Source organism: Dromiciops gliroides, chromosome 3, assembly GCF_019393635.1.
Source record: "Dromiciops gliroides isolate mDroGli1 chromosome 3, mDroGli1.pri, whole genome shotgun sequence".
In the NCBI taxonomy this organism is placed as follows: Eukaryota; Metazoa; Chordata; class Mammalia; order Microbiotheria; family Microbiotheriidae; genus Dromiciops; species Dromiciops gliroides.
This window is the reverse complement of record NC_057863.1, coordinates 323,569,780-323,596,655: the sequence shown is the minus strand read 5'-3', so window position 1 is coordinate 323,596,655 and position 26,876 is coordinate 323,569,780. Positions and strand designations below refer to the sequence as shown.

General features: G+C 39.9%; 1 protein-coding gene across 2 annotated transcripts in view; it reads left to right on the top strand.

Moving 5' to 3' along the window:
• Positions 1-26,876, top strand: part of ZBTB20 (zinc finger and BTB domain containing 20) — a 928,525-nt gene that overhangs the window by 882,014 nt on the left and 19,635 nt on the right. For both annotated transcript variants that reach the window (XM_043993192.1, XM_043993193.1), the window contains one exon: positions 18,946-20,571. In XM_043993192.1, coding sequence (XP_043849127.1) covers positions 18,966-20,571 — 1,606 coding nt within the window. In that variant the 5' untranslated portion in view covers positions 18,946-18,965. The remainder of the gene's footprint in view (positions 1-18,945; positions 20,572-26,876) is intronic.

The following is a 26,876-nucleotide window of genomic DNA, read 5'->3' as shown; positions in this document are numbered from 1 at the left end:
AAAGGAAAAAAAATTAATTGGAATTGGAAAATGCTATAAAAATATAAGGTGTAGATCTGTGTTTAAAAGACTAGGCATATTTATAGTTCCAAGGGGCTATCCTCTAGAAATGTATATGGGGGCTAGGATGGATATACATCTCCCTGAGAAAATGTAGTGGATCTCTGCATGCCCATTTAGCTCAAAAACCAGAAACCCTTTGTTATATTAACCATTCATTTTAATTTCTAGGGAGGCGTTACAAGTAAATTACAAACAGCTTGTGGGAAGGCATCATATAAACATGCTTGTTTTGTACTGGTATCTATTAGTTATCAACTCAGTTCCATTGTAAAGTAGCTATGTGTCTCAATGAGGCAGCTAGGTGGTGCAATGGATAGAGCACTGGACCTAGAGTCAGAAAGACCTGAATTCAAACCCAACCTCAGACTCTTATTAGCTGTGTGACCTTGGATAAGACATTTTAATGTCTTTTTGCCTCAGTTTCATCAACTATAAAATGGTGAATAAAATGAGGTAATTCTTGTAAAGCGCATATTAGGCACTTAATAAAAGCTTGTTTCCATCCTTCAATAACATAATCTTGACAACTCAAATAATAACGAAACTAGAAGCTATTGACCTTTTAGAGAGCAAGTGTGGCCTCCCTTAGTTCTTTTGAGTCTTATTCCCATTGAAATTATATGATACTTTCAGGATATTCTAAATATTTGAAATCAAAACTGGAGTTGACTTTTCCTGATTCTACAGCAACTGGTTGCCAGTTTTCATTGATTTTGCTTCTAAGTATAAGGTGCTGTAGAAAGGAGTATGAAATCTGGTGTCCTTAGACATAGATAAATGTTGGCTCTGCCACTCCCTAACTGTGTGACTAAGCAGGTCACTTAGCCTTTCTTGATCCCAGTTTTCTCATCTGTAAAATGACCAGATGACCTATAAAAGTTCTTTCCAGCTATGATCTGCTGGATATAGAAATTAAGCTTGACATTTGGGGCTTTTAATGATAATTGGAGGTGGAGAAATGGAATAAAAAATGTGTAGCCAAAATAATTTCAAACCACACATTTTGAGCATAACTAAAAAGAAAAGTCAAAGCTTTAAATAAAGAATTAATGAGTCACAATTTCTACATTTCATGTAAGGTTTTCTTTGAATTACATATTTATAGTTACTCTATGGAATCAAAAGAAACAGATTAGTATAGAGAAAATACTGTCCTACCATGGGTGTGTATAAGCAACAGAATTCTGATGAGTAGACATTCTGGATGAGACATTCCACCATGAAGAGACCTTTAAAGTGAAAGGGGAAGCCTTTATCCCTGTTTTCCTCAGAACTACGCCTTGACTAAAGAAAGAACACTTTCTTCAAGACATCTTTTGAGCAAAAATTCCAAAGAAACAGCTTTGGAGGAAATATAGGGTAAGGACAAATTCTTTCATGTTCCTCATATGCTGTGCTAAATTACAATATACATTTTGCCCCAGAAGGATGGGCAGGAGAAGAAGGAACAGAGTAAGAAGGTAGTGTATTCATGAGCCATCCCCTTTTGCAAATGTACATACTGAGCCAGGAGATCCAAAGTTGTTTGGCAAATTTCTTCATTCAGCAATCCTACAAAGTGAAGTATATTACAGATACCCCCTGGTTGTTATGCTTACAAAACAAAATAGCTTTCTGTTGGATGTAGACTGCTACATATTTTGATTCTAGTAGCAATATGGCAGGGTTAAGGTCAACTTGTGTAGTGTAATCTGGTGCCTGTTTTCGATAGTTATCACAGAAATAGATACTTATTTCAAGATGCTTAAACAGATGATTAGGTGAAAACTCCAACAAACCTTGAGGCATCAGAAAGTAAAGGTTTTCCCACTCCCGCCCCCTAACTCTGTAGCATCCCCTACTGTTCTCAGGATCCCCACAAGCTTATCCATGTTTCAGCCTTTCCATGGCGGTAATTTGTGACTGGAAAATAAATAATACAAATGATAGTCAGTCTACTCAAGAGACATTGTTCATGAAATTTACCACCTCTGTCACACAGTCCCAGACAATCGACAGAATAGTGTAAAGTGCTTATCAGTATACCTGGACCAGGGAATCAAAAGTTTGACAAGGGTATTTGAATTTTTATGCTGAAAGGAGAGTGAATTTCAAATCTGTTGTATTTCTAGAAGCACAAGGTAGAGAGAAACATTGAAATACTACTTTCTGCTTAAATGAATAGACAACTAAACATGAAGGGATGAGCTTACTACTCCAGGATTCTTAGCACACTGAAAAAGAAAGCTAATTTTTTTAACTGGTTTGCCTTCCCTTCACATGATTTCATATTCACTCAGCACCAGTTGCCATCTGCTACTAGCTGGTTTATATGCTTGGGCAAAGTACTAGAGCAGGGTGGGCAAGAGAAGGAAGATTCAGGGAGGGAAGAAAGGAGACACTTGCACAGCTAATGAGCTCCTTTGTGTTAGAGACTAGGTTTCAGGACATCAGTACTTTAAGAACAATACACTAGTGTCTCTTAAACTAGACTAGGCGCCCAGTATATCAGATAAGAATGGTACACTGGTATTTGGCCTACTGTACTTCAAGAAGGCATAGAGGAGAAAAGGTGGGTAAAATTGAAAGGCATATGGGATGGGAGGGGGGAATCAGTGGTTGCAAACTACATTCAGTAGAGTTCTACCAATTGGGACTATATAGTAGTATAGTACTCCAAGAATGAACCCACTAATTAAAATATCATATAATATTGTGATGGACCTGTAAATCCCAAAGATAAAAGGATAATAACAAAATAGATCTCTAGATGTGTTGTTTCTGAGAATTGGCATAGAATTGCAATATATAACAATAAGTAGACCCATGAGGTGAGATTAAAAAAAAAACTATAAATGACCAGTGCAGGATGTGGAAGAAATGGGTTTATAATCGTGATTTTAAAAAAAGAAAGAAGCAGCTACTGAGCTATAATGATGACTTCATGGAACAAAGGTTTTCTGCGAAGCTACTGGGTCTATGGAACCTCTTTGAAATCTAATTACATTGCTCAGAAGTTTTTTGTTTGTTTGTTTGGTTTTTTTACTATTGTTATCTGAGCATGTGTAAGACTAAAGTATTGCCTTTTATGGATCATTTGTGTACTGAAGTTACCTTCCAAACAATAATAGTTGTACTATATGTGTCCTGCATCACAGTTGATGAAACCTTTGAAACAAATCAGCAGGTTGGTTCTCTGTGACATTTGGAAATGAGTGCTGTCACACCTTCAGCAGCATTGCACTTCAGATTTGAGAAATTAGTATTGGAACCGGAGGTGGGGGGTGGGAGGGGGAATCCTTGTCACACAAGGCAATTAGCTTATAAAAGGTATACTCAGATACAAAATTAGCAAGTTTTGCAGATGTGGGCTATGCTCTACAGCCAAGAGTCAGGGACTAAAACTGTCAGATTTGAACCCTAAGGGTAGTTGTACAACTTTATAGCCTGAACAGAGTCTACCACAGTGCTCAGTGCATGGTAGATGCTCAGTAAATTTGTTATTAAATGAATAGAAAGCCTTCGTCTCAATTTGAGTGTTTCACTCTGCTTGCCTACCATCTGGGACTAGTCACATAATTGTGACTCAACAATAATTATACTATTAGTAATGCCTTAAGACTTTGTCTTCCTAGGATCTCAGAATGCTTCCATGTCCTATCTTATTCATTGCCATAACATCTCTATGAAGCAAGAGATCTCCATTTTTACAGATGGGTTACAGAGCAGTGACTCAAATCTGTTTCCAAAGCTTGGATGATTAATAGTTATTATACTGACCTAACTCAAAACAGAGTTTTTTAGGTTATATAGGGTTTCTGAGGCATGAGAATATATTATCCTCATTGTGAATATCATTATTTTAGTTTGCTCTCCAGGATTATGATCAAACTCTGTTTCTTTTTTCTTTTTTAATAAAGACCTGTGATTTTACAGGTGTGCAGAACTCCCAGGGTGGAAATTTCCTTCACTAATGCAGATCAGCTAGTCTATGACTTAGAGTTTTAGAAAGTTGTCTGAAGCACAAAGGGTTTATTTGTTCACGTTCACCTGGCTAGCTCACGTCAGAGACAGGACTTGAACTCACTTTTTCCAGACTGTACAGCTGACCTTTTAGCCACCACAACTATCTGCCTGCCTCTCTTAAAAAGATTCTGATAAATAACTTTTTAAAATACTTGATATTCTCTTTTCCTTCAAAAATAAATTTAAATCCTTTCTTTTATTCTATGCTCATCTCTGCTAACTCTATGAGCAGAGACTCAAAATTATATGCCAGTTTAAAAGAAAAAAGAATGAGGTCCTATTCTAATATTGTGGTCACTAGCACTTCCTTTGGGTAAAAAGGATTTAAAAGTCATGTCTGACCCTTGCAGATGTTACTTTTCAATAACAACAACAAAAAAGCATTACTTGTGGTATCTACGAGTTCTGTACAGGGCTAGTATCTAAATCATTGCTTGATTATGGATTTAGCAATACATTTGTAAAAGGCAAAAAGACAACCTATTTCTTCTCTCTTCCTCAGTGGACATTATGGAAAAATTGCTTATTTACTTTGTAAATGAGGACACCCAGTGGCCATAGAGTGAAAATAGAATGAGAATTTCTGCTTGTAGTAATCCAAAGATATTTATTCATAATGATATCACGACTAATCTGTGACAATTTCTATAGCACCTGTAAACATAACACAAGCTCACTTATATTCATATTTATATGGAGATAAGTAAAGTAATAGTAAGAAAGCACCTTCTTGTCCTTGATGGATTAATTTTCTTTGGTCCAGATGAACATCATCATGGGATACTGAAACAACTCGCAGATATGATTGTTGAGCCATGGTCATTGATATTTGAAAGGTTACAGAAAACAAAAGTGGTACCACGAACTGGAGGGGAAGTTGTCCCAATGATCAAAATAGGAAAAGATACTCAATTGTACAAATGTTAAGCCAGGGAGCTTGACTTTGATGCCTATGAAAACTATAGAATTAAAGAGATGGTTAATATAACATTTAGAAAAGGAGGGAATTCTTAAGAAAGCCAGCATGGGGGCAGCTAGGTGGCGCAATGGAAAGAGCACAGACCCTGGAGTCAGGAGTACCTGAGTTCAAATCCAGCCTCAGACACTTAACACTTACTAGCTGTGTGACCCTGGGCAAGTCATTTAACCCCAATTGCCTCACTAAGAAAAAAAAAAAAAAAAAGAAAGCCAGCATGGCTTCATTAACAACATATAATCTTTGTTAATAAGTATATCAAGAGATTACTATAGATCAAAGAATTTTAGCAGAACGTTTGATTTTTAAAATCATACCATTATGGAAAAGGGTGAAGCAATATGGTCTCTAAATGATAATAGTTAGATAGACTTTGATACCGCAGAATGGACAGACTCAAAAATAGCCAGTAAAGGTTCAAGATCACCTGGACAAAAGATCTCTAGTAGGGTGCCCCAGCCATCTAGGCTTGACCCTGCACCATTTAGCATGTTTATCACTGACTTAGATAAAAGCATAAATGCTGTAGTTAGCCAGATATGCATATGACACAAAGCTAGATGGCATAGTGAACATACTTCATGACAAAGGCAGGATCTAAAACATCTTGACACGGTAGAACATTGGACTAAATCTAATGCATTGAAATGTACCAGGGATGAATGTTAAGTCTTGTGTGGGTTCAGAAGCTCCCATGTACAAGTACATGATGGAGGAGGTGGCCGTGGTTAGACAACTTATCTGAAAAGAATTTTGTGGACTACTAACTCAATATAAGTCACCAAGATGATATGGCAGCCAGAAAAGCTAATGCAATCTTGAACTGCATTTAAAAAAAACACAATTCACTAATATTAAAGAATGAAAATAATATGAATAATAATAACATTTATATAGGCCCCTGCTATGTTCCAGGCATCCTAAATAAAGTGATAGTACCTCTGTACTCTGCCCTCATCAGAACTGTGTTAAGTTCTAGATATCACCATTTGGGACAGATATTGATAAGCTGGAAAGAATTTATAAGAGGACAACGAGGAGAGTAGAGTTTTTAGTCCCATGTCATGAAAATCAATTGAAAGAAATGGGAATATTTAACCTGGCCAAGACAAGACTCAGTAGGAATGTGGTAGCTGTTTTCAAATGTTTGAAGGGCTGTCATGTGGAAGAGGGATCAGAATTATCCTATTTGCCTCTAGTGGATAGAATTAGGAGCAATGGATAGAAATTACAAAGAGCCCTCTTTAGGCTTGTTTTTAGGGGAAATTTTCCTGACAGAGAACTCTTCAAAAGGGAAATGGGCTGCCTTGAAAGAGAGTTAGTTCCCTGCCACTAGAAATATTCAAGCAAAAGCTGAATGTCCACTTATCAGGTATATTATAGTGGGGATATGTTTGCAAGCATGTGGATTAAACCAGATGACTACTGAGGTCCCTTCTCCCTTGAAAATTCTGTGGTTCTGTATGATGGGAGGTCTTCATCAACCGCTTTCACATCACTTCTCTCCCCACTTTGGGTAACAAGGACCAGCTCAGCTTAAACCTCCAATGAATTGTCAGCTGGCAGTAGTACATTGAACTTTTCTGTCAAAAGGGATGGATTTGGGGGAATGGGGATAATGATGATATATGAACCCTCTGCTCCAGTAGATATTCATTGATGCAAGCATTTTATAGAAACGCAGCTTTGAACAAATTGAAAAAAACAGCTTTAAAACTAAAATTCATACTGAATAAATAACTGAAAGATGTTATTGCAGGGGGTAGTGGAATAAGAACAGGAGAAGATTTAAAAAACTGTGTTGCCCACCAGTCTGGGGTTGTTGCATGGACTTTGAAGACGTCAAAAGAGGCTATGACTCAGAGAAAACGTAAAGTTTGAATCTTAATCAACTTTGGGTACAGCAGAAAATTAATTTCATATTTATTGAGCATCTACTAAATAGAACCAAATTACATTCTATGGGACAAATATATTTGCATATATATACATATGTATATATGTACATGAACACCTACATAGCACAATTCCTAAATTAAAGAAGTTGATGCTTGATGCTCTCGTTTTCCATAACAATTTACATAGAAGAAACAATTAAAGGCCAAGGCACGTGATATAGACAATAAGTACATTGGGAAATCAGTTTAGGGTAGAGTCATCAGAGGAAGCTTCACAGAGAAGACCGGATTCAATTTGGGCCTTGAAGAATGGACAGGTTTGGGATGAATGGAGAGAAATGGGGAGAGCAGCTAAGGAAAGGAAAGTAAAATGAGAAGAGGTTGTAAAGAAAGACTATGAAGAATATGTGTAGAAGACAGCAAACTGAATGATTGGAGTACAGCTAAAAGTTCATCTAATTCAATCCAACAAGTGTTTATTAAATATCCACGAAGCACAAAGCATTGTACTAGGTATTGGAGATCGAATACAAAGCAAGCGTTCCCTGGGGTGGGGTTGGGGGACATGTATACCAATAGGTAAGTTAAAAGTAAGATTGTTTTGTATGGTCAAATGATTAGACTGCTAACAACCGTACTTATGAAAACACATATGCCTGATCTCTATCTGCATTTCATTGTATGTATGTCTACAGAAAGATGGTAAACAATCTTTTCCTCCATATTAGTGGGCCGTATGATGGAAGCCCCTACATGTCGTTTTACCCATTTACTGTGCTGCCAACTATTATCTGCAATATTTTGCTAGAATTTTACCTCATCCCTGCACTAATGAAAGAAGCCCTTCCCAAAAGAAGCTTTGTCCCTGTTTGTGTAACCTAACTGCCTTTCAGACATCTCAAACTGGATGTGCAGTAGACATCTTAAATTCAATATATCCAAAACCAAATTCATTCATCTTTTCCCCAAAACCCTCCCCTACTTTCTGCCTCTTACTGTAGAGGGCAACACCATCCTCCCAGTCTCTCAGGCCTAACGCCTAGGTGTTTTCCTCAACTCTTCACTATCTCCCATCCCCCTATCCAATCTGTTGGCAAGGCCTCTGATTTCCTCTCTCTCTCTCTCTCTCTCTCTGCAGGGCAGTGAGGGTTGTTAAGTGACTTGCCCAGGGTCACACAATTAGTAAGTGTCAAGTGTCTGAGCTCAGATTTGAACTCTGGTCCTCCTGAATCCAGGGCCGGTGCTTTATCCACTGTGCCACCTAGCTGCCCCAGGACCATACTTTTTGACCCAGTGATACCTGCCTCCTTGCTGTTCTGTGAACAAGACACTCAACCTCTCAGCTCCAGGCATTTCTCTGAGAGTCCCTTATGCCTGTAATTCTCTCCCTCTCCATCACTTCCTCTTGGCTTTCCTGGCTTCCTTCAAGTCTCAACTAAAAACTTCAGGAAGCCTTCCCCAACCTCTTTAATTCCAGTGTCTGCCTGCCTTTAATTATTTCCTAATTATTTTGTATCTAGTTTATACATGTTTGTTTGTTGTCTCCCCCAATAGACTGTGAGCCCCTCAAGGACAGGGACTGTCTTTTGACTCTTTGCTATTCCCAGCACTTAGCATGGCATCTAACATATAATAAGAGTTTAATCAAGGTTTCTTGACTAACTGACTTCCTAGACTGACAACTATAATTTAAAAAAAAACACCTTAATTTGGATCCCAGTATATCTTTTTGTGTGTGTGTGAGGCAATTGGGTTTAAGTGACTTGCCTAGGGTCACACAGCTGGTAAGTGTCAAGTGTCTGAGGCCGGATTTGAACTCAGGTCCTCCTGACTCCAGGGCTTCTGCTCTATCTACTATACCACCTAGCTGCCCCTGGATCCCATTATATCTTACCTTTGTATGTGGCTGGTTTAGAAAAGCAGGCGCCTATTACCTAATGACTCCATGAGCCCTGAGCAGTTCTTTTTCTTGTCGTGTAGAACTTCTTTACACTTGAAGCCAATTGTCATTATGAACCAATACTGTGTCTCCCTTAGAACAATGGAATGCCCTCTTCTTGATGAATAGAAATCTTCTTCCAGAACCTGGACAATTATACATTGGAGGGATTTTTTTAAAGCCATAAATAGGACAGAATGAGGAGAAAAAGAATTTATTCATTATGAATCTGAAAACACTCTTCAAAAAGCTATTTATGACAACAATAAAAAGAAACGCAAAGGAAGTTCTGCCTATTGGGATATTCCACAATTAATTTAACTAGAAAGCTTACTTTATTTAAATAAAAATCCATGGGGTTCTGTTTTATCATTATTTGAAGGCCAGATAAAAAAATTTCCATTTGTAAGTAAAAGAATAAGTTGTATTCCTGCCTATAGATTCCATCATTAGCAGGTAAGATTTAACCCAAAGAATCTTCATTCCTAATACGCTTTGGGCTAATATAAGATTTTTGTTAAAAGTTCATTTTCCATTCAGATATGACTGTGATGATTTAAAGCTATTTAGAGAGAACAGATGTACCAAGAATTCTTGAAGTGATTGTGTAAAAGACATCATCCTCTTAATTTCCCTTAAAGTAAAATAAAGGGCCATCACTGACTTTATACTCGATGACACAAATCGTTCTTGAAAGCCTTATTTGAGCCTAAGTTCAAATTGCATAACTTGTAGTGTGAATTTAAGTTGATCGTTTTTGTTCATTTCTGTAGTCCCACCCACGGATGCAGCATATCTGGGGGTTTTTTGTTCCCCAGATTTATTGAACAAAGGAAAAGGTTACAATAGGGCATCAGCTAAATTTGTAAGGAAAGAGCTTTAGAAAAATCAAAATCCCCCAAAGAAGCATCTCAAAAGGTTTACAAGATAAGGAGATTTAAAGACATCAACCTCAGATTTCATTGACTTCTCTCCTTCATCCCAGCAGGTCCTACTCCCTCCAGAAGAAGCCATTTCATTTAAACATTAGGAGGAGGGCATCTATAGCCATTCTTCAGTATGTTGTCTGGCGCCATAGCTATCAGATACTTTTGTGCACAGTTAAAACAGAGCTCTCAAATTCTAGTAGAAGAGGGCAAAGGAAGCTTTTGAACTCACGGCATTTTATTCCTCTGCATAAAGGCATCCCATGAGAATCCATGGTTCTAAGGATAAAATTCCCATCTCTATGCAGTGTATACAACCAAAAAAAAAATCCCATCTTATAGAATCAGAGAATCTTAGTGCTAGGAGATACATCAGAGATCATCATCTTGACCAACCCCCTTATTTTGTACAACACTGAATACATAATAGTCAAATACTCACCGACAGATTAATGTACATTTCAAACAAGAAAGGTTGTGAGGCTGTCATTTGTCTTTGTTAATAGTAGACTCTGGTTGGAATAAGACAAGGCTACTTCACATACATAAGGAAAAGGATGACTATCTTAAGAGACAAAGTAAACCTTACAGCCAGAAAGTTTTCCCTCAGTCTAAAATTTCTCCCCCACAGGACTATGTTAGTGCCTTGAAATCTGAACACAGAGATTCCTGAAATGTGACCATTAGAGGTGTTCCATTATGACCTGTTGTCTCAGCAAGAGCAAGGCCCTGAAGGAAGGGTGTCTCAAACTTCTGATTTTTCATGGGATGAGTGGAAGAGGGGAAGAAAGAGATGAGGAAGAGCACAGGCTCAAATCAGAGCTCCACAGGGCGAGGCCCTGCTCATTCAAGGAACAGACAAAGGTTAAAGTCTGTCGAAATAGGATAAGAAAGTTCAGAAAAGAGGGATCTCATTTCGTTTATTGACATTTTTGCCCCAGTTCAACCCTGTTTGCTTTATCCCTCAAATATAATTAAATTTATGGCATAAGAAATGCCAAAAATGGAGGAAAGATGGTCTTGGGTTCCCTGCTGGAAATATTTCAGGATATTCAAATCATTCATCGGTAAATTAAAATGTTTTGTCACCTAGATTGCAGAGATAAGATTTATACAGTTTCTAAATTTTATCTAATGTTCTGATAATGATGTTGAAAAGACATGGGGTCCCCCCCCCAAAAAAAAGGGAAAGGTGGGGGGAGGATAAGCATTATATAGATCCTACAGTCTGCAGCATTGCACTTTACAAAAAGTATTCTCATTTGATTCTCACAGCAACTCTGTGGTAGATCCTATTATTATCCTCATTTGCAGATGGGAAACTAAGGTAGAAAGAAATTAAGACTTTCCCAGAGCTACACACAGCTAGTAAGTGTCTGAGAGAGGATTTGACTGCAAGTCTTCTGACTCCAGGTCCAGTGCTCTATCTTCTGTGCCAACTAGATGCCTCAATAGTAAGTAGAAAGTTATCTCCCCTTTACCTATACATCTTCTAGAGGCAGCTAGGTAACAATACATAGAACACTGGACTTGGAGTCAGGAAGACACAAATTCAAATCCTAACTCTGACACTGGCTGTGTGTGGCCCTGGGCAAGTCCCTTACCTGCTATCAGCCTCAGTTTCCTCATCTGTAAAATGGAGATGTTAATAGTACCTACTTAGCAAGGTTATTGTGAGAATAAGAACAGATAATGTGTGAAGAGTTTTGCAAACTTTGAAGTATTATATACATTTATCTAAAATTATTAGTTTTTATTATCACTATTTGTTTGGTTTTTTTTTTTAGTGAGGCAATTGGGGTTAAGTGACTTGCCCAAGGTCACACAGCTAGTAAGTGTTAAGTGTCTGAGGCTGGATTTGAACTCAAGTACTCCTGAATCCAGGGCCGGTACTCTATCCACTGCGCCACCTAGCTGCCCCTTATTATCACTATTAACTGACAAAATGGCATCTGCTTAGAGTGCATCCGATACAAAGAAAACCTTGACAAGTAATGGTATGTTTCATCTGTATAAATTGGATCATGCTTTATGCCAGGAATGCAAGTGAAAGCCTTTCAGCTAACAATATTCTTGTGGTGGGTTCTAAGTTTCTCTTCCTTTCTTTAAACCATCTGTCTCCTGCTTTCTATCTCTGCCTTTCTCCTGTGTCAAGATAATGGAATGTGACCTGTCTCTTTCTTTGCCCTCTCTTCTCCATAGTTCTCTCGAAAAGTGTTTTACCTCTTCAGCCAAGGTAATGACCTCTCATCTTAAAGAAGTGGTGTGTTGTACAGAATAGACCATATATATAGACCCCAAAATGAGAAAAGAAAAAAATGCCCTACACACACAAATATATGTATGTGCATACACTGAAAGATGGAGAAAGAATAAAGAATTAATAGAAATCTTAACAACAGATTTGGAATGAATAAAAAGTCTAGACTGGATTCAAACTGATACAGTATTATCAGCTTAATTTAAATAAATGTGAAGTAAGTCCACTTACTTCTTCAACAGCAGCAATCTTAGTCACAAGGCCAAGAAAAAGAAAATATCAGTTTTGGTTACAAAGGTTAGAAAAATGTAGTTTACAGGGTAAATTTGCTTATATCTCAATATATATATATATATATATATATATATATATATATAATCAACTAACTCCATGAAAAGAGAAGACAAGTATCACATTACAGTGTGGCTGTAACAGTAATAGCACATCTAGCTTCACATACTGTTAAACAGAGTAGTCAGTAGTCAGAGTAGTAACAAGTTTTACCCATCTAAAATGGTCATTGTGATGGTGTTTGTATTTGATGTAGTACTTGAAGGACACTGATGCTTTAGTTAAACAGTCTTGCTGTGCCTAAAATATCCATTGCCTGGAAGCAATACTTTAGTTATGTGCCCTCTAAACCTAGCTCTGCTGGCCCTCATAAATCAATACACAGCCCTTCACTGGGCCTATACTTGAAGGCTTGATCATTCAATCAGCATGCATTAATACCATGTGCCAGACATGATGCTAAGTGTTAAATATGCAGATTTAAAAGCAATAAGGGCCTATCCTTAGAGAGCTTTGATTCCAATGGGGGAAAGAACAGGTACATAAATAATTAATTCTGCTATTATTTAGTTGTATCTGACTCTGTGACCCCCTTTGGGGCTTTCTCGGCAATGACACTGGAGTGGCTTGCCATTTCATTCTCCAGCTCATTTTACAGATGAGGAAACTAAGGCAAAAGGGTTAAGTGATTTGTGCAGGGTCACACAGCTCCTAAGTGTCTGAGACCAGATTTGTACTCATGAAGATGAATCTTCCTAACTTCAAACCTGGCACTCTTTCCACTGTGCCTCCCATCTGCCCTAGGACCTAACAAAACTGATGCTGTACTGACATGGCCACCTTCACAATATTGGCTTCGGGTTAGGATTTTCTGGATGATCATGATAATCCAACAAAAGCAGGTGCTAATTCTATTTCCCACACTTACAGGTTTATAAACTGTGGGCCAAGCATGCCATGTTGAAATTTTACTTGCTTTTCATATAAGTCATTTGGACTAACCCTGTTCATTTGACCAGATTCATCTTGGTTATTATTTTGGTAATTTCTGTTTCCTGCCAAATCACCAGGTCTCCAAATTCCCATCTCCCTTCCCACTACATCAGGCTTGTACTAGTCTCATTTTATACAGCCATTTGGTCTCCTGGCTGGGAATAGACCGGATTTCACACCTAATTAAAAGAGATTGTTATTGCCTGCTGTTTCCTTTCTTCATCCTTTTTCCTTACACCCATCAGCATTTTATTCTCATGCTAAGTCCTGTCCTTGTTGGACACCCACAGCTTAAGGACCAGCAGGGAGCGAGGTTCCTATAAAACAGCAAACCAAGCCCTCCATCACCTATTTCACAACAACAAAACTTTCCCTTCAATTTCAAACCCTTTCTATATTCTGCCTCCTCTTCCTAGATGAATTCCATTCGTGTTTCTGGTGAGTGGCACTGCAGTCTGATCTATATTTTTACTCTGTTGAAAAGACATGGGTCCCCCCCCCCAAAAAAAAAAAACCCAGAACTTTTATCTTAGCATTTTTTTTACTTTGCTACCAATTCTGCGTTCATACTACTCCCTTTGCTCCCTTCATAGAAAACTGCTTTTTTTTTCAAATGCACATAATCCATGTAAAGTTGTGAGGTTTTGTAGGGTTGAGGCTTTTTTCCCCCCTGAATGGTCCAAATGCCTATTCACTGCCAATCTAAGAAAGAATAGGGTTTGAATTTTCACACCATTCCTTCCTATACAGTTCCTTGAATACCCATCCAATCAAGATTTGTTTTCAATGGGGAGAAAACCTCCTACAGTAGACTATTTCAAATTGATTCCATTGGAATCTATACATTAATGTTCATTGGGTGAAAACGAAGCATTTCACAAAAGCCCTGTGCCCAGCATTACTGTCACAAAAACTATTTTCCCACTGTATTCCAGTTAAATAGGAAAGAAAGCCTGGGAACAGATCAAGACAGCACTGTTCCCTTGCCTTGGGCATTGTATGCTGTAGGCAGGAGATGGTGCTGAATGATGGGGCATGTTTCCCCAGTCTTATTTCTACTAAAAATCGGCAAAAGGTGATCCACCTCTTTGTCTGCAGGGGTTTTTTTTCCTATAAAAGCAACAGGTATTGAAGGTTTCTACCTAAGACAAATGGCAGGTTGGTTACTTTCTGACTTAAGTCCCTGGTCTCCAAATTCTCAACTCTAGTTCAGCATGGCATTTAACTTACTTCTCCATTTGATAGGTTATAGAATTGGCTTCTGTCTGGCTACACCAAGGTACCAGGTCCTCTGACACTTCCTGGTTTGGGAGTCAGAAGACCTGAATTCAAGTCACAGACCAAGATTTACCAGCTGTGTGACCTTAGGAAATCACTTGTCTTCCTGTTCTTAATCTCTCTTTGTAAATGTGGAAAATGTAAGGGCAGCTAAGGAGATACAGTGGACAGAGCTCTGGGCTCTGTCAGGTCAGAAAGACCTGAGTTCAAATCCAATATCTGACACTTACTATGTGACTCTGGGCAAGTCACTTAACCTTTGTCCACCTTGTTTTCCTTTAACTGCAAAATGAGGATCATAATAGCACCTACCTTACAAGGTGGTTGTGAGGATCAAAGGAGATAATATTCATAAAAGTACTTTAACAAAATAAATGCCTGTTCCCTTCCTTCCCAGCCCCCAGTAGTATTCATACTACTCTTCTTCTAGGATGATTGGGAGGAAAACACTTTGTGAAGTGCTCAGAAATGAGTCATTAATAATAGCTAATTGTTCAGTCAAGCTAAAGACTGAAAGAGTACTAGCTCTGGTCATAGGATCTCAGTTCAAGTCTTACCTCTGATGAATCTACTGTGTGAGAGACATTGGGCAAGTCACTTAATTTCCTTTGCCCTTAATGTCCTCATCTGGGAAGATAGGACTAGATGGCCTTTGAAGTCTCTTTCAGCTCTAGATCTCTGATTCTGTGTGGTTTTCACAAAACTGACCAATTATTTAGCTAAATGGACCCTACTTGTGAGGGTAGAAATCCACTCTCACAAACTAGTTGTTTTGGAGAGGATGGGTGTCATGTATCATAGTATTATAGAAATAGAAGGGACATTAAAGACTAGTCCACCCTGTCATTTAACATATAAGGAAACTGAGGCAAACAGAGGATTTGAGCCTCAGTCTTCTGAGCACTGGGCTTGGAATCAGAAACTCATTTCTTGAGTTCAAATACAGCGTCAGACACTTACTAGCTCTGTGACCCTGGGCAAGCCACTTAACCCTCTTTGCCTCAGTTTCCTCATCTGTAAAATGAGCTGAAGAAGAAAATGTCAAGCCACTCTCATATCTCCACCAAGAAAACCCCAAATGGGATCATGAGTCAAATACCACTGAAATGACTGAAAAACAACTTCTGATTCCAAATCGAATAATCTATCTAATGCTCCATAATCTGTGAGTCAGTCTACTGGTATCTGTTCTCAGCTACAGGAACAGCTCTCACAACTTCATTCTCTCTCCTAAGACCCTTGAAAGTAAATATGTATGAGGTTTCATAGGGAGGGCAGTACCTGGTTTTATTCCTTTTTTTTATTACAAATATAGCTTGTCCTCAGAACTGTTCCTAACTGGTAAGAAATAGGGAGCTGATTCCTTTATTATATACCAGCCACCTCTGGTTGTAAGTTAAATAAATAATGTGTTAGAGGAGCATTTAAAGATCAACAGTCTTCCAGACCCTGTCAGTCAGTCAACAAGCACTTATTATGTACTAAGCACTGTGCTAAGTGCTGTTCTTATGTCTTTATGTCTATCATTCAGTGGCCTTTCTTTGCTGAAAATCAGTATACCTTTATGCCACCATCTCCTCATCCTTATTATTCTCATCTACCACCAGTTGACTAAGCATCTGCTTCAGGTTCTTCCTTTACTTCATAGGGTTATTGTGAGGTTCAGATAATATAACTATAAAGTGGTTAGCTCAGTGCCTGGCACATAGTAGGTGCTTAATAAATGCTTATTTCCTTCACACACAAGCCCTTCCTCTCCACTCCGTCCTCTATGACCATCTTTGAGGATTTAGGTACTCATGGTGATGATCCTCTAAAATATTAAACATTTAATTCCTAATCTTCTTAAGGTCTAATTGACTCCTCAGATCATGATAACCTCATATTAACATGGCACTGAATGATAACACCTTCAAGATTCTGGACTTTGAAATTCCACCTCTCCTATGTGGCCTCTAGTCACTAGACTGCTCCATATTCTCCCATTTTATCTCCTCTGGTCTGCTTGCCTCTATACTAAACCTTTATTCTGTGACCCCCTACTTTAATCTTTTACTCGCTACCATGTCAGAAACACACATATACCCATACACAGACACATTCACATTCACATATGCATACACACACACTGACCTTCTATTACTCCCAAATTATTAATCTTTATCTCTAAGTAACCCCAGCCATATAATTTCTAGGCATTGTTGTTGTTGTTGTAGGGGAGGCACTAGTAGCTGGGGATTCTGGAAAAGCTTTGTGGAAAGGGAGGTACTAGAGCTAATCTTTGAAGGAAACTAGGGGTCTTAAGAGGTCAAGATGAGGAAAGATTGCATTCCAAGAGGGGAATAATGTTTAATAAGGAGCCAGGTTGTGATGGTGTTTAAATTCCAAACTGAAGAATTTGTATTTGATCCTAAAAGTAACAGAGCCACTGGAATGTATTGATCAGGGAATGACATGGTGAGACCTGTGCATTAGGAAAATCATTTTGATAGTTACGTGGCATACAGATGACTTCCATTTGTGTTTCTGATTAGATGTTGTAACACTATCATTGCCACCACCAGTTTGCCTTCTGAAAACACTGGCTGAGTCAGATAAAAGGGACCAGACAGATAATAATCTTGTGTGTAAATTATCTGTGTCCTCTGTAAAGAAAACAGCAGCTTCCGCAAGGTCATGAGTCCTGTTTCTAGCCCTCTCTCTCTACTGCCATCATCCAGGGATGAACAGCATGTAGATCAGTGTGGTTCAGGCCTTCATCATCTCTCACCTGGACCCTTACAATAGCTTCCTATTTGGTCTCCCTGCCTCAAGTCTCTCCCCACTCCAATCTACTGGCTGTACGGCTGCCAAAGTGATTTTTCTAAAGCCATTTCTGACCACGTCTCTCTCCCCTATCCTTCATTCAGTAAAAAAAAAAAAAAATAAGTGGTCTCCATGATTTCTTAGATAAAATATAAAATCATGGGGCAGCTAGGTGGCACAGTGGATAGAGCACCGGTCCTGGAGTCAGGAGTACCTGAGTTCAAATCTGTCCTCAGACACTTAACACTTACTAGCTGTATAACCCTGGGCAAGTTACTTAACCCCAATTGCCTCACTAAAAAAAAAAAAATATATATATATATATATATATATACACACACACACACACACACACACACACACACACACACACACACACACACATATATATATAATCACAACACTTAAAGGCCATTCCTACATCTCCAGTCATCTTCCACATGACGCCACTCCACACACCCTATGGAACAGCCAGCCACACCAGCCTACTTGCTGTTCCTCACAGATGATGCTCATCTCCCTTCTCCTTCTGGTTCTGGCTGCCCTTGGGAGTGTTAGGGAACACATGCAGCCCACGGGCCACTTGTTTGACACCTCTGTGGTAAACAATTAATAAGTGGTTTCTCATTCAGTCATCATTAGCATAATTGTGGTAACAGAATCACTTCCCAGGGTCAGCATTGCTATTTTCTGACCTTTCAGGCACTCATTTCCCATTAGGCCTCAGAGAACTTAAACTATTCCCTGAAGAACCTCACATAAGGCATCAGAGACAGCAGGCATATGTAGATATGTAGTGGAGGCAGAGGGTTGTCACTTTCTTGAGTTGATTGAAGCTGGCTTGCCTTCTATAACCTATTCCTCAGCTGAGAAACATTTAGTTTAACCTAAAAGTGAATTTCATTTTCTCAGGGATTTTGCATAAATGGTAGGGAAGGTTTTGTTCATTTAATTAAATTAATACATGAGAGATATTTGAAAGTTTGAGTTGTTGGATTCATTTTTGTCTGTGAGTAAAATAAAGGGATAGGGAATCTGGGCTGGGGGGGGGGGGAAGCAGTTGAGGACTACAGCTGCTATACCAGAACATGGACTCTGGATCCAAAATATGCAGGTCCTTGTTAGCCCAGAAGTTTAAACAACATTCAAAATCTTCACATAAGGGGCAGCTAGATGGCACAGTGGATAGAGCACCGGCCCTGGAGTCAGGAGAACCTGAGTTCAAATCTGGCCTCAGACACTTAACACTTACTAGCTTTGTGACCCTGGGCAAGTCACTTAACCCCAATTGCCTCGCCAAAAAAAAAATCTTGACATAATAGGTTGCCTTCTCTATGCTCTATATAGTCCATGAAAGCATGTCCAGGACATTGCTTCTATGCCACTGATTATGCCACGTGGTATAGTCATGGGTGGAACAGGCATTACCCCAAATCTAGAGGCTGAACAAGAAAGAGATCCAAGTCAGCTCTAATAAATGCCTTTGTGTTGTCTGTTTTGCTATGCTACAGGTGACATCAGTTGCAAGGGGATGACCGAGCGCATTCACAGCATCAACCTTCACAACTTCAGCAATTCCGTGCTCGAGACCCTCAACGAGCAGCGCAACCGTGGCCACTTCTGTGACGTGACGGTCCGTATCCACGGGAGCATGCTGCGTGCCCACCGTTGCGTGCTGGCCGCTGGCAGCCCCTTCTTCCAGGATAAGCTATTGCTGGGCTATAGTGACATTGAGATCCCCTCCGTGGTGTCAGTTCAGTCTGTACAAAAACTCATCGATTTCATGTACAGTGGGGTGCTACGGGTGTCCCAGTCAGAAGCCCTGCAGATACTCACAGCTGCCAGCATCCTCCAGATCAAGACCGTGATCGATGAGTGCACACGGATTGTTTCACAGAACGTTGGTGATATCTACCCGGTGATTCAGGACTCTGGCCAGGAAACACCCAGGGGGACCCCTGAGTCGGGCACCTCAGGGCAGAGCAGTGACACAGAATCTGGCTACCTACAAAGTCATTCCCAGCACAGTGTAGACAGGATCTACTCGGCCCTCTATGCGTGCTCCATGCAGAATGGCAGTGGGGAGCGCTCCTTCTACAGCGGAGCTGTGGTCAGCCATCATGAGACGGCCCTTGGGCTGCCCAGAGATCACCACATGGAAGACCCCAGCTGGATCACCCGGATCCATGAACGTTCACAACAGATGGAGCGGTATCTCTCCACCACTCCAGAGACCACCCACTGCAGAAAGCAGCCACGCCCTGTCCGGATCCAGACCCTGGTGGGGAACATTCACATTAAGCAAGAGATGGAGGATGACTATGACTACTATGGCCAGCAGAGGGTGCAGATCCTGGAACGCAATGAGTCCGAGGAGTGCACGGAAGACACGGATCAGGCAGAAGGCACCGAGAGCGAGCCCAAGGGGGAGAGCTTTGACTCGGGGGTCAGCTCCTCCATCGGCACCGAACCTGACTCTGTCGAACAGCAGTTCATTGCTGGGATTGGCCGAGAGGGTCAGCCAGAGCCTCCTCAGACCGAGCCAAGTGATCTCCCCACAGAAGGTAGTCAGCAGCAGCAGCAACCGCAGCAGCAGCAGCAGCAGCAGCAGCTAGATGCCAACTCCTCTTCCCCAGAGAGGAGCAATGATGTGGAGATGGACAGTACCGTGCTCACGGTTAGCAACAGCACTGAAAAAGGAGTCTTGCAGCCTTCGGTCAACACATCAATTGCCCAACCATTGCCAAGTACCCAGCTCTATCTACGCCAGACAGAAACCCTCACCAGCAACCTGAGGATGCCCCTGACCTTGACCAGCAACACACAGGTCATTGGCACAGCCGGCAACACCTACCTGCCGGCCCTCTTCACTACACAGACCGCAGGCAGTGGCCCCAAGCCTTTCCTCTTCAGCCTGCCCCAGCCCTTAGCAGGCCAGCAGACCCAGTTTGTGACAGTGTCCCAGCCTGGCCTGTCAACTTTTACTGCCCAGCTGCCAGCCCCACAGCCCCTGGCCCCATCTGCAGGCCACAGCACAGCCAGTGGGCAGGGGGAAAAAAAGCCTTATGAGTGCACTCTCTGCAACAAGACTTTCACCGCCAAACAGAACTACGTTAAGCACATGTTCGTACACACAGGTGAGTGTCAGCCCTCCAGGGTGGGAGACAGACAAGAGAGGGGGAAGGCAGAGGTCAGAGAGGTTAAAGACCAGTCATTGTTCTGACCAGACCCAAGTTTTTCTCCTAAGTCCTTGCCATTCAGGATCACTGATGCAGAGGACCTGATTACCTGTGTTGCCAACTGGTCAATCTGCCCTGAAAAGGCACGAATGCAATTCATTTTTGAAGCAGCCTCTTAAGGAGAGGTAGACATAGTCTACCCTGAAATATGTTGTGTTTCCTAGAATACAGAAGAGTGATATTTTAATGTGCTTCTTTCTTAGAAGATTGTAACTTCAAAGTTAACCCTACACATGTAGGCCCAGAGGGTAGCCACCTATATGGTATGGCTTTAGAAGCTATCATAAGTTTTTACCTGTTTAGAAATATTTACCCTTAATGCTGACAACTGGTCATGGCTTTCATGTTGTCTGAATCAAGCTTTGGGGTTGAGTCATTAGCTCCAGAAGATTCCTGTTAAAATGGAGATATGGGAGGCATAACACGTCTGTGTCAATACGAAGGAACACAAATGAATTTAAATTCGCTAGCTGTGACCTAGCAGGACTCTAGGGGACCAGCTACAAAACAGGTACGTTTTAAATGGTGACGGTGATGAGTTGTCATGGAGGGAGAGATCAGGATCCAGGAAGCACCATGAGGAAAAAACTAGATAACTTGGAAGAGAGTCCTAAATGTCATAGTGACAATGAAAATGAATGGAAGGTTCATAACTAAGGAAGAACTTTACAACTCTGTCAATAGTTAATCCCACGTGGTTTGTTAATGCCTCCAAGTGTAATCACACCAAAAAGCATTAAAGTAGACCATGCAAGCATCAGCATCGAAGGATCCTTGAAGCATTCAGTGAGGTTCACTTTTCCCTTTCAGCCACCCCTAGCCCCTAGCAGGCCAAGTACACCACAGGTCCCTGGTACTTGGAGGAGTCATGAACACTGGTTGTCACCTGAGCCTCGCCCAGAAAAATTTGCCTGTTCACTACCGGCTGTTCCCAGATAAAGCGATGCCTGGTGTAGCTGTTTTGTCTGTCACAGTATTTCTTGAGAAAGAAAATATCTCTCTAACTCAATTTAGTTTCAAATGGAGTGTTTTCAAAGATAACCCCCTTTCTTACATTCTATATTAAGTCCAAAAGATTTTTTCTACTGGCCTAGGAAAATCAAATGCGTAATCTCTTGGGACCATATTTTCAAAATAACCATTAAATTGTCACCCACAAAGTTCTGGCATACTACTGAAAGCCTACATATTGGTCTCTTTTCATATTTCTCCATTGCAGATTCTTTGGTTAACCCCAAATGACCATATATTTGTTCATGCAAAATCTAGGGTTGCTTTGCAAATTTGCATGCTGGGTATAAAGGCTAGTGGTCAGTTTCCAACATCGAGCTTCAGTTTGTAGTAGAGAAAGAAATTGTATTGTTCTCTGTTGTTCATGTAAGACTAGAACAGTGACTCTCAAAATGTTTTCGACAAACATCTTTGAACTGTGAAAGATCCTCCAGGTAGTCTTCAGTTTGGACTCTTGGGTTTCCAATAAGACCAGTTATCAAATAATAATTTACTACCTCTACCTCCTTCAAAAGACTAGTAAGAAACAGGAAGAAACAGCAGCATCCTATTCATTCTGGAATTCTTATAGGTAGCAATTGAAATAGGGTGGTATACATAGCCTGTCAGCTCTTTTGCCTTACTTGAAGAGTTCATTATCTTTAAAAAAAAAAAGTACACTTTTCATCCAAATCTTCAAGACCAAAACAGAAAGGATTCACCTAGGTCCCCTTGTCTTTCTTCAGTTATAACACACCAGAGTTCTCTCTGCTCCCTTGGAAAAGTCAGTCAGTCATGCACATTTATTAAGTGCCTGCTATGTGCCAGGCACTATGTTAAGTGGGGGGAGAGGAGGGTTACAAAGAAAGTTTGAAAAAGAGCAGCTGTTCTCAAAAAGCTCAGAATATAATAGGGAGGAGTAAAGCAAAGGGGATCCCAACACTAAAGAAACCCAGAAGGAACAACAGAAAACCTAAGACATCCAATATCTGCTACAAAAAGGTTACAAAAAAAGCATTGAGGCTAATTCTGTGTGAGGCTTGTGGAGTCTTTTTCATTACTTTATAGTCACATATCACATATTATTTAACGCATATATAATAAATCATTGTTAGTAATAAAAGACTCCTTTTATAAATTGCTTTTTGACAAGTGCTTTATAAACATTATGTCATTTGATCATTTAAAAACCCTGCATAGTAGGTACCAGCAGTATTATCATCTCCATTTTACAGATGAAGAAATTTATGTTCAGAAAAACTTAGTGACTTGCCCAGAATCAGCCAGTTGGCAACCTAGACTCATGACTTCAGTTATAGAGTTCATTCCATGAGTTCATGCTGCCTTTTTCAATTATTAAAAATTGTTTAACAAGATCCATTGCTATCTTTAAGCATAGGTGTGACAGATATCCTGAAATATTGCAAGACTGTGAATCCAAAAGAGAATTCTATGATCTATGGCCTAATAAAAAGTGTTGGTGGCTCCTATGTGGAGGACTCACACATATTTCTCAAAAGGAAGAGCTTAGCACTTGTGGGAAATACATCCTAGCAGTTCTAGCCCTGAGCTTCAAAGTTAAAAAAAAAAATGTTTATTTAAAACCACACATTATATGCATTGTCTTTCCTTCATTCCACCCCTTTGTGAATAGGCTTTTGACATCTCTTTTTCTTCTCTTAGCTCCTTGCTAAATACAGATGGTTGGTCAAGATACTAATGTTGAGATAGGGAACAAGGGAGAAAACCAGTGTTTATTAATTGCCTATTATTTGCCAGGTACTGTGCTGAGCTCTTTACAAATACTATCTTAAATTGAATCAGATCAGATGAGATCTTCACACTTCTGGGAGATAGGTTATTGTTATGCCCATTTTTATTTTTTCCATTATCATTATTATCCCCATTTTACAGTTGAGGAAACTGAGGCAGGCAAAGGTTAAGTGACTTGCTCAAGGGCACACAGTTGGTAAATGTCCAAGAATGGATTTGAACTCAGGTCTTTGTGAGTACAGGTCCAGCACTCTAGCTCCTAAACCATCTAGATGATATCTGTGCATTTGTGAAGTGTAGAGCTGAAATGGACCTTAGGGATCACCTATTCTCAACACCCTCTTTTTACAGATGAGGAAACTGAGCCTGCAATTATTAAGTGGCTTACTCAACCAAAGTCACAGAGAATTTAATGAGATCCAAAATAATCAGGTTTTACTATAGAATGAAAATGAAATTTTAAATGGCATCTTTTCATCTATTGAGAAACCTTCTGGAGTTTCTGGATTCCTTCAAGCTTCACAATTACATGACGTTATTGAAATAACTAGAAGGTATCTACTCAGTAGTGAAAAATCTCTGGAATTTGTGACTGATTACATTGGTTCTTCAGATTTGCCTGGACACTTCTTTTATAACCAAGAATTTTTTTCCTCTTTTAATAAATTTTTATGTTTATTGAATATCTTCCTAGAAAAGAAAAGAAAATCCTTTACCTAACTATCCTCCATCCATTAGCAAACCATGGTAGGAATCTACTTATACCCTATAGGCATTTCTCAAGCTCATTCATCATTGGCCAGAAAAACCAAGAGTGTAAATAAATCAGAATCACAAAAAATTGTTTGAAGATGAGAGATTTAGAGAAGAATAAAAAATAACACAAACTATCCTATCATCCCAACACATTAGGATGACCCAATTTTTTCCACTTTTTCCAGAAAACTGTTGTCACCACTAAAAGAACAGTATAAACAATGGAGAAAGAAAATGGAGGGTCTTTTTCTTCTCAAAGACAACTAATGTAGCTTCCTGAGGGTATCTTTTTCTTTCTTGGCTTCTACCAAACTGCCTCTCCTATCACTCCCAGACACTTCTGGAATTTTTATGTTAGGATTACAGACTTAGTGTTTGCTCTACTTTGACTTTCGGTCTGTATCAGATATGGGCCAAAGGAGGAATAACAATTTATGTTAAGAAAAAAAAGACATCAGGGCAGCTAGGTGGCGCAGTGGATAGAGCACTGGCCCTGGAGTCAGGGGGACCTGAGTTCAAATGCAGCTTGGCCTCAGACACTTGATACTGATTAACTGTAAGACCTGGGACAAGTCACTTTAATTGCCTCACCAAAAAAAAAAAAAAAAGAAAGAAAGAAAGAAAAAGAAATAAACACACACACATATTTTTTTAAGACATCTTCCCGCCCCCCCCCCCATCACAGTTGTCACCATATCCCTTTAAGTCATACATCCCTAGCTGGATTTAAAAAGAAAAGATAGAAGGGGGCAGGTAGGTGGTGCAGTGGATAGAGCACTGGCCCTGGATTCAGGAGGACCTGAGTTCAAATCTGGCCTCAGACCCTTGACACTTACTAGCTGTGTGACCCTGGGCAAGTCACTTCACCCCAATTGCCTCACCCCCCTCCCCCCAAAAAAAAGATAGAAGGAGGGATAGATGTTGATAGGAAAAAATTGTCCAGATCTTCCAGAGGAATGTCAGAAATACAAGTGAGCAAAGCCCAGAGCCTCACTTGAGTATATGTTACTGTAGTCCCATCTTTAAGAATACCAGATCTCAGGCACTGTACCTACCAAGCCGACAGAAGAGGATATGGGCATCAAAAAGGCATATAAAAGCATATTCATGTAAGCCAAAGTAAAGAATCACAGACTTAGGGGCAGCTAGATGGCGCAGTGGATAGAGCACCAGCCCTGGAGTCAGGAGTAATTGAGTTCAAATCTGGCCTCAGACACTTAATACTTACTAGCTGTGTGACCCTGGGCAAGTCACTTAACCCCAATTGCCTCACTTAAAAAAAAAAAAAGAATCACAGACTTGAAGAGTTAGACAGGTCCTCAGTTACCAGTTAGTCCATCTATTGAGAAAAGGAATCCTACACCATATGCCTAATAAGTGATCATTCAGCCTTTCCTTAAAGGCCTCCATTGAGGGGGGCCCACTATTTCTGAGACAGCACATTCATTCCCTTTGGAGATCATTCTAATCGTAGGGCTTAATGTAAAGGAAAAACTTAATCAGTTGAATATAATGTATAGGGCAAATCCTGAATCTTATCTCAATTTGGCATGGGCTCTAAAATTAAAGTTTTCTTTTGAGTGATGCCCTGGATCTGCTAAAGTTTATAACTTGGATGACAGGTGTGCTCCTCTGAGAGTATGGGTTTATCCTCTCTCTGAGGGTTCATGCCATAATAACTATCACCTTAGGACACACAATTCTCATTTGGATACACAGCTTCTCAAAGCACCCTAGTATATATATATCACATGGGTAAGCCAAAAGGAAGGACTAGGACCCATCTAATCTGTTTTCTAAAGTAGGAGCCACACAAATGCATACACCTCTTCAATGAAGAGTCTCTAAGAACTGGCATTCAATGCTGTCATGTAACTAAACTGTGTGTATCACCCTTCCTTTTGTGGTTGTTCTTGTATTTGATTTTAGCCTTAGAAACCCAGGGAGAGGACTAGGTCAGAACCAGGGAAATCAGCTAGGTGGCATAGTGCTGGGCATGGAGTCAGGAAGATTCATATTTGTGGGTTCAAATCTGGCCTCAGATACTTACTAGCTCTGTGACACTGAGCAAGTCACTTAACCCGTTTGCCTCCATTTTCTCACGTGTAAAATTAGCTGGAGAAGGAAATAGCAAACCACTCCAATATCTTTACAAAAAAAAAAAAAAACCTCAAGATAGGGTCACGAAGAGTTGGACATTACAGAAAACAACTAAACAACAGCAAGAAGAGAAATTGTGGTCCAACAATAAAGATTCACCTCTGACTTTTAGCCAAGACCATAAATGGTGGTGACACTCCTTATAGAGTGCAGACTATCTTTTGACTGGCACAAAGGCTTGTATTTTTATTAAAATGTAGAATTCACAGAAAGACACCATCATGGGTGTTAAGCCTTTTACATTGGCCTAGACCACTTAACACTTGTCGAGTGGGATCTCTAATGGTAATTTTCTTTTTGCTGCCCCATTTAACTCAATCCAAATAGGGTTGTCAAATTAAAAAAGAAGAAGAAGAAAAGTGGATCATTGAAGTGTCTGTCTGTTCTTAATACTCATAAAAGAACAAGGCCAGAAAGAATCACAGACAAACAGGACAACTTTGCAAATTATGTATAGAGGTTATTATATGCTTCAAAAAAAGCAGGCATTTTATAATATTTATAATTTCACGTTCAGGCTTCTT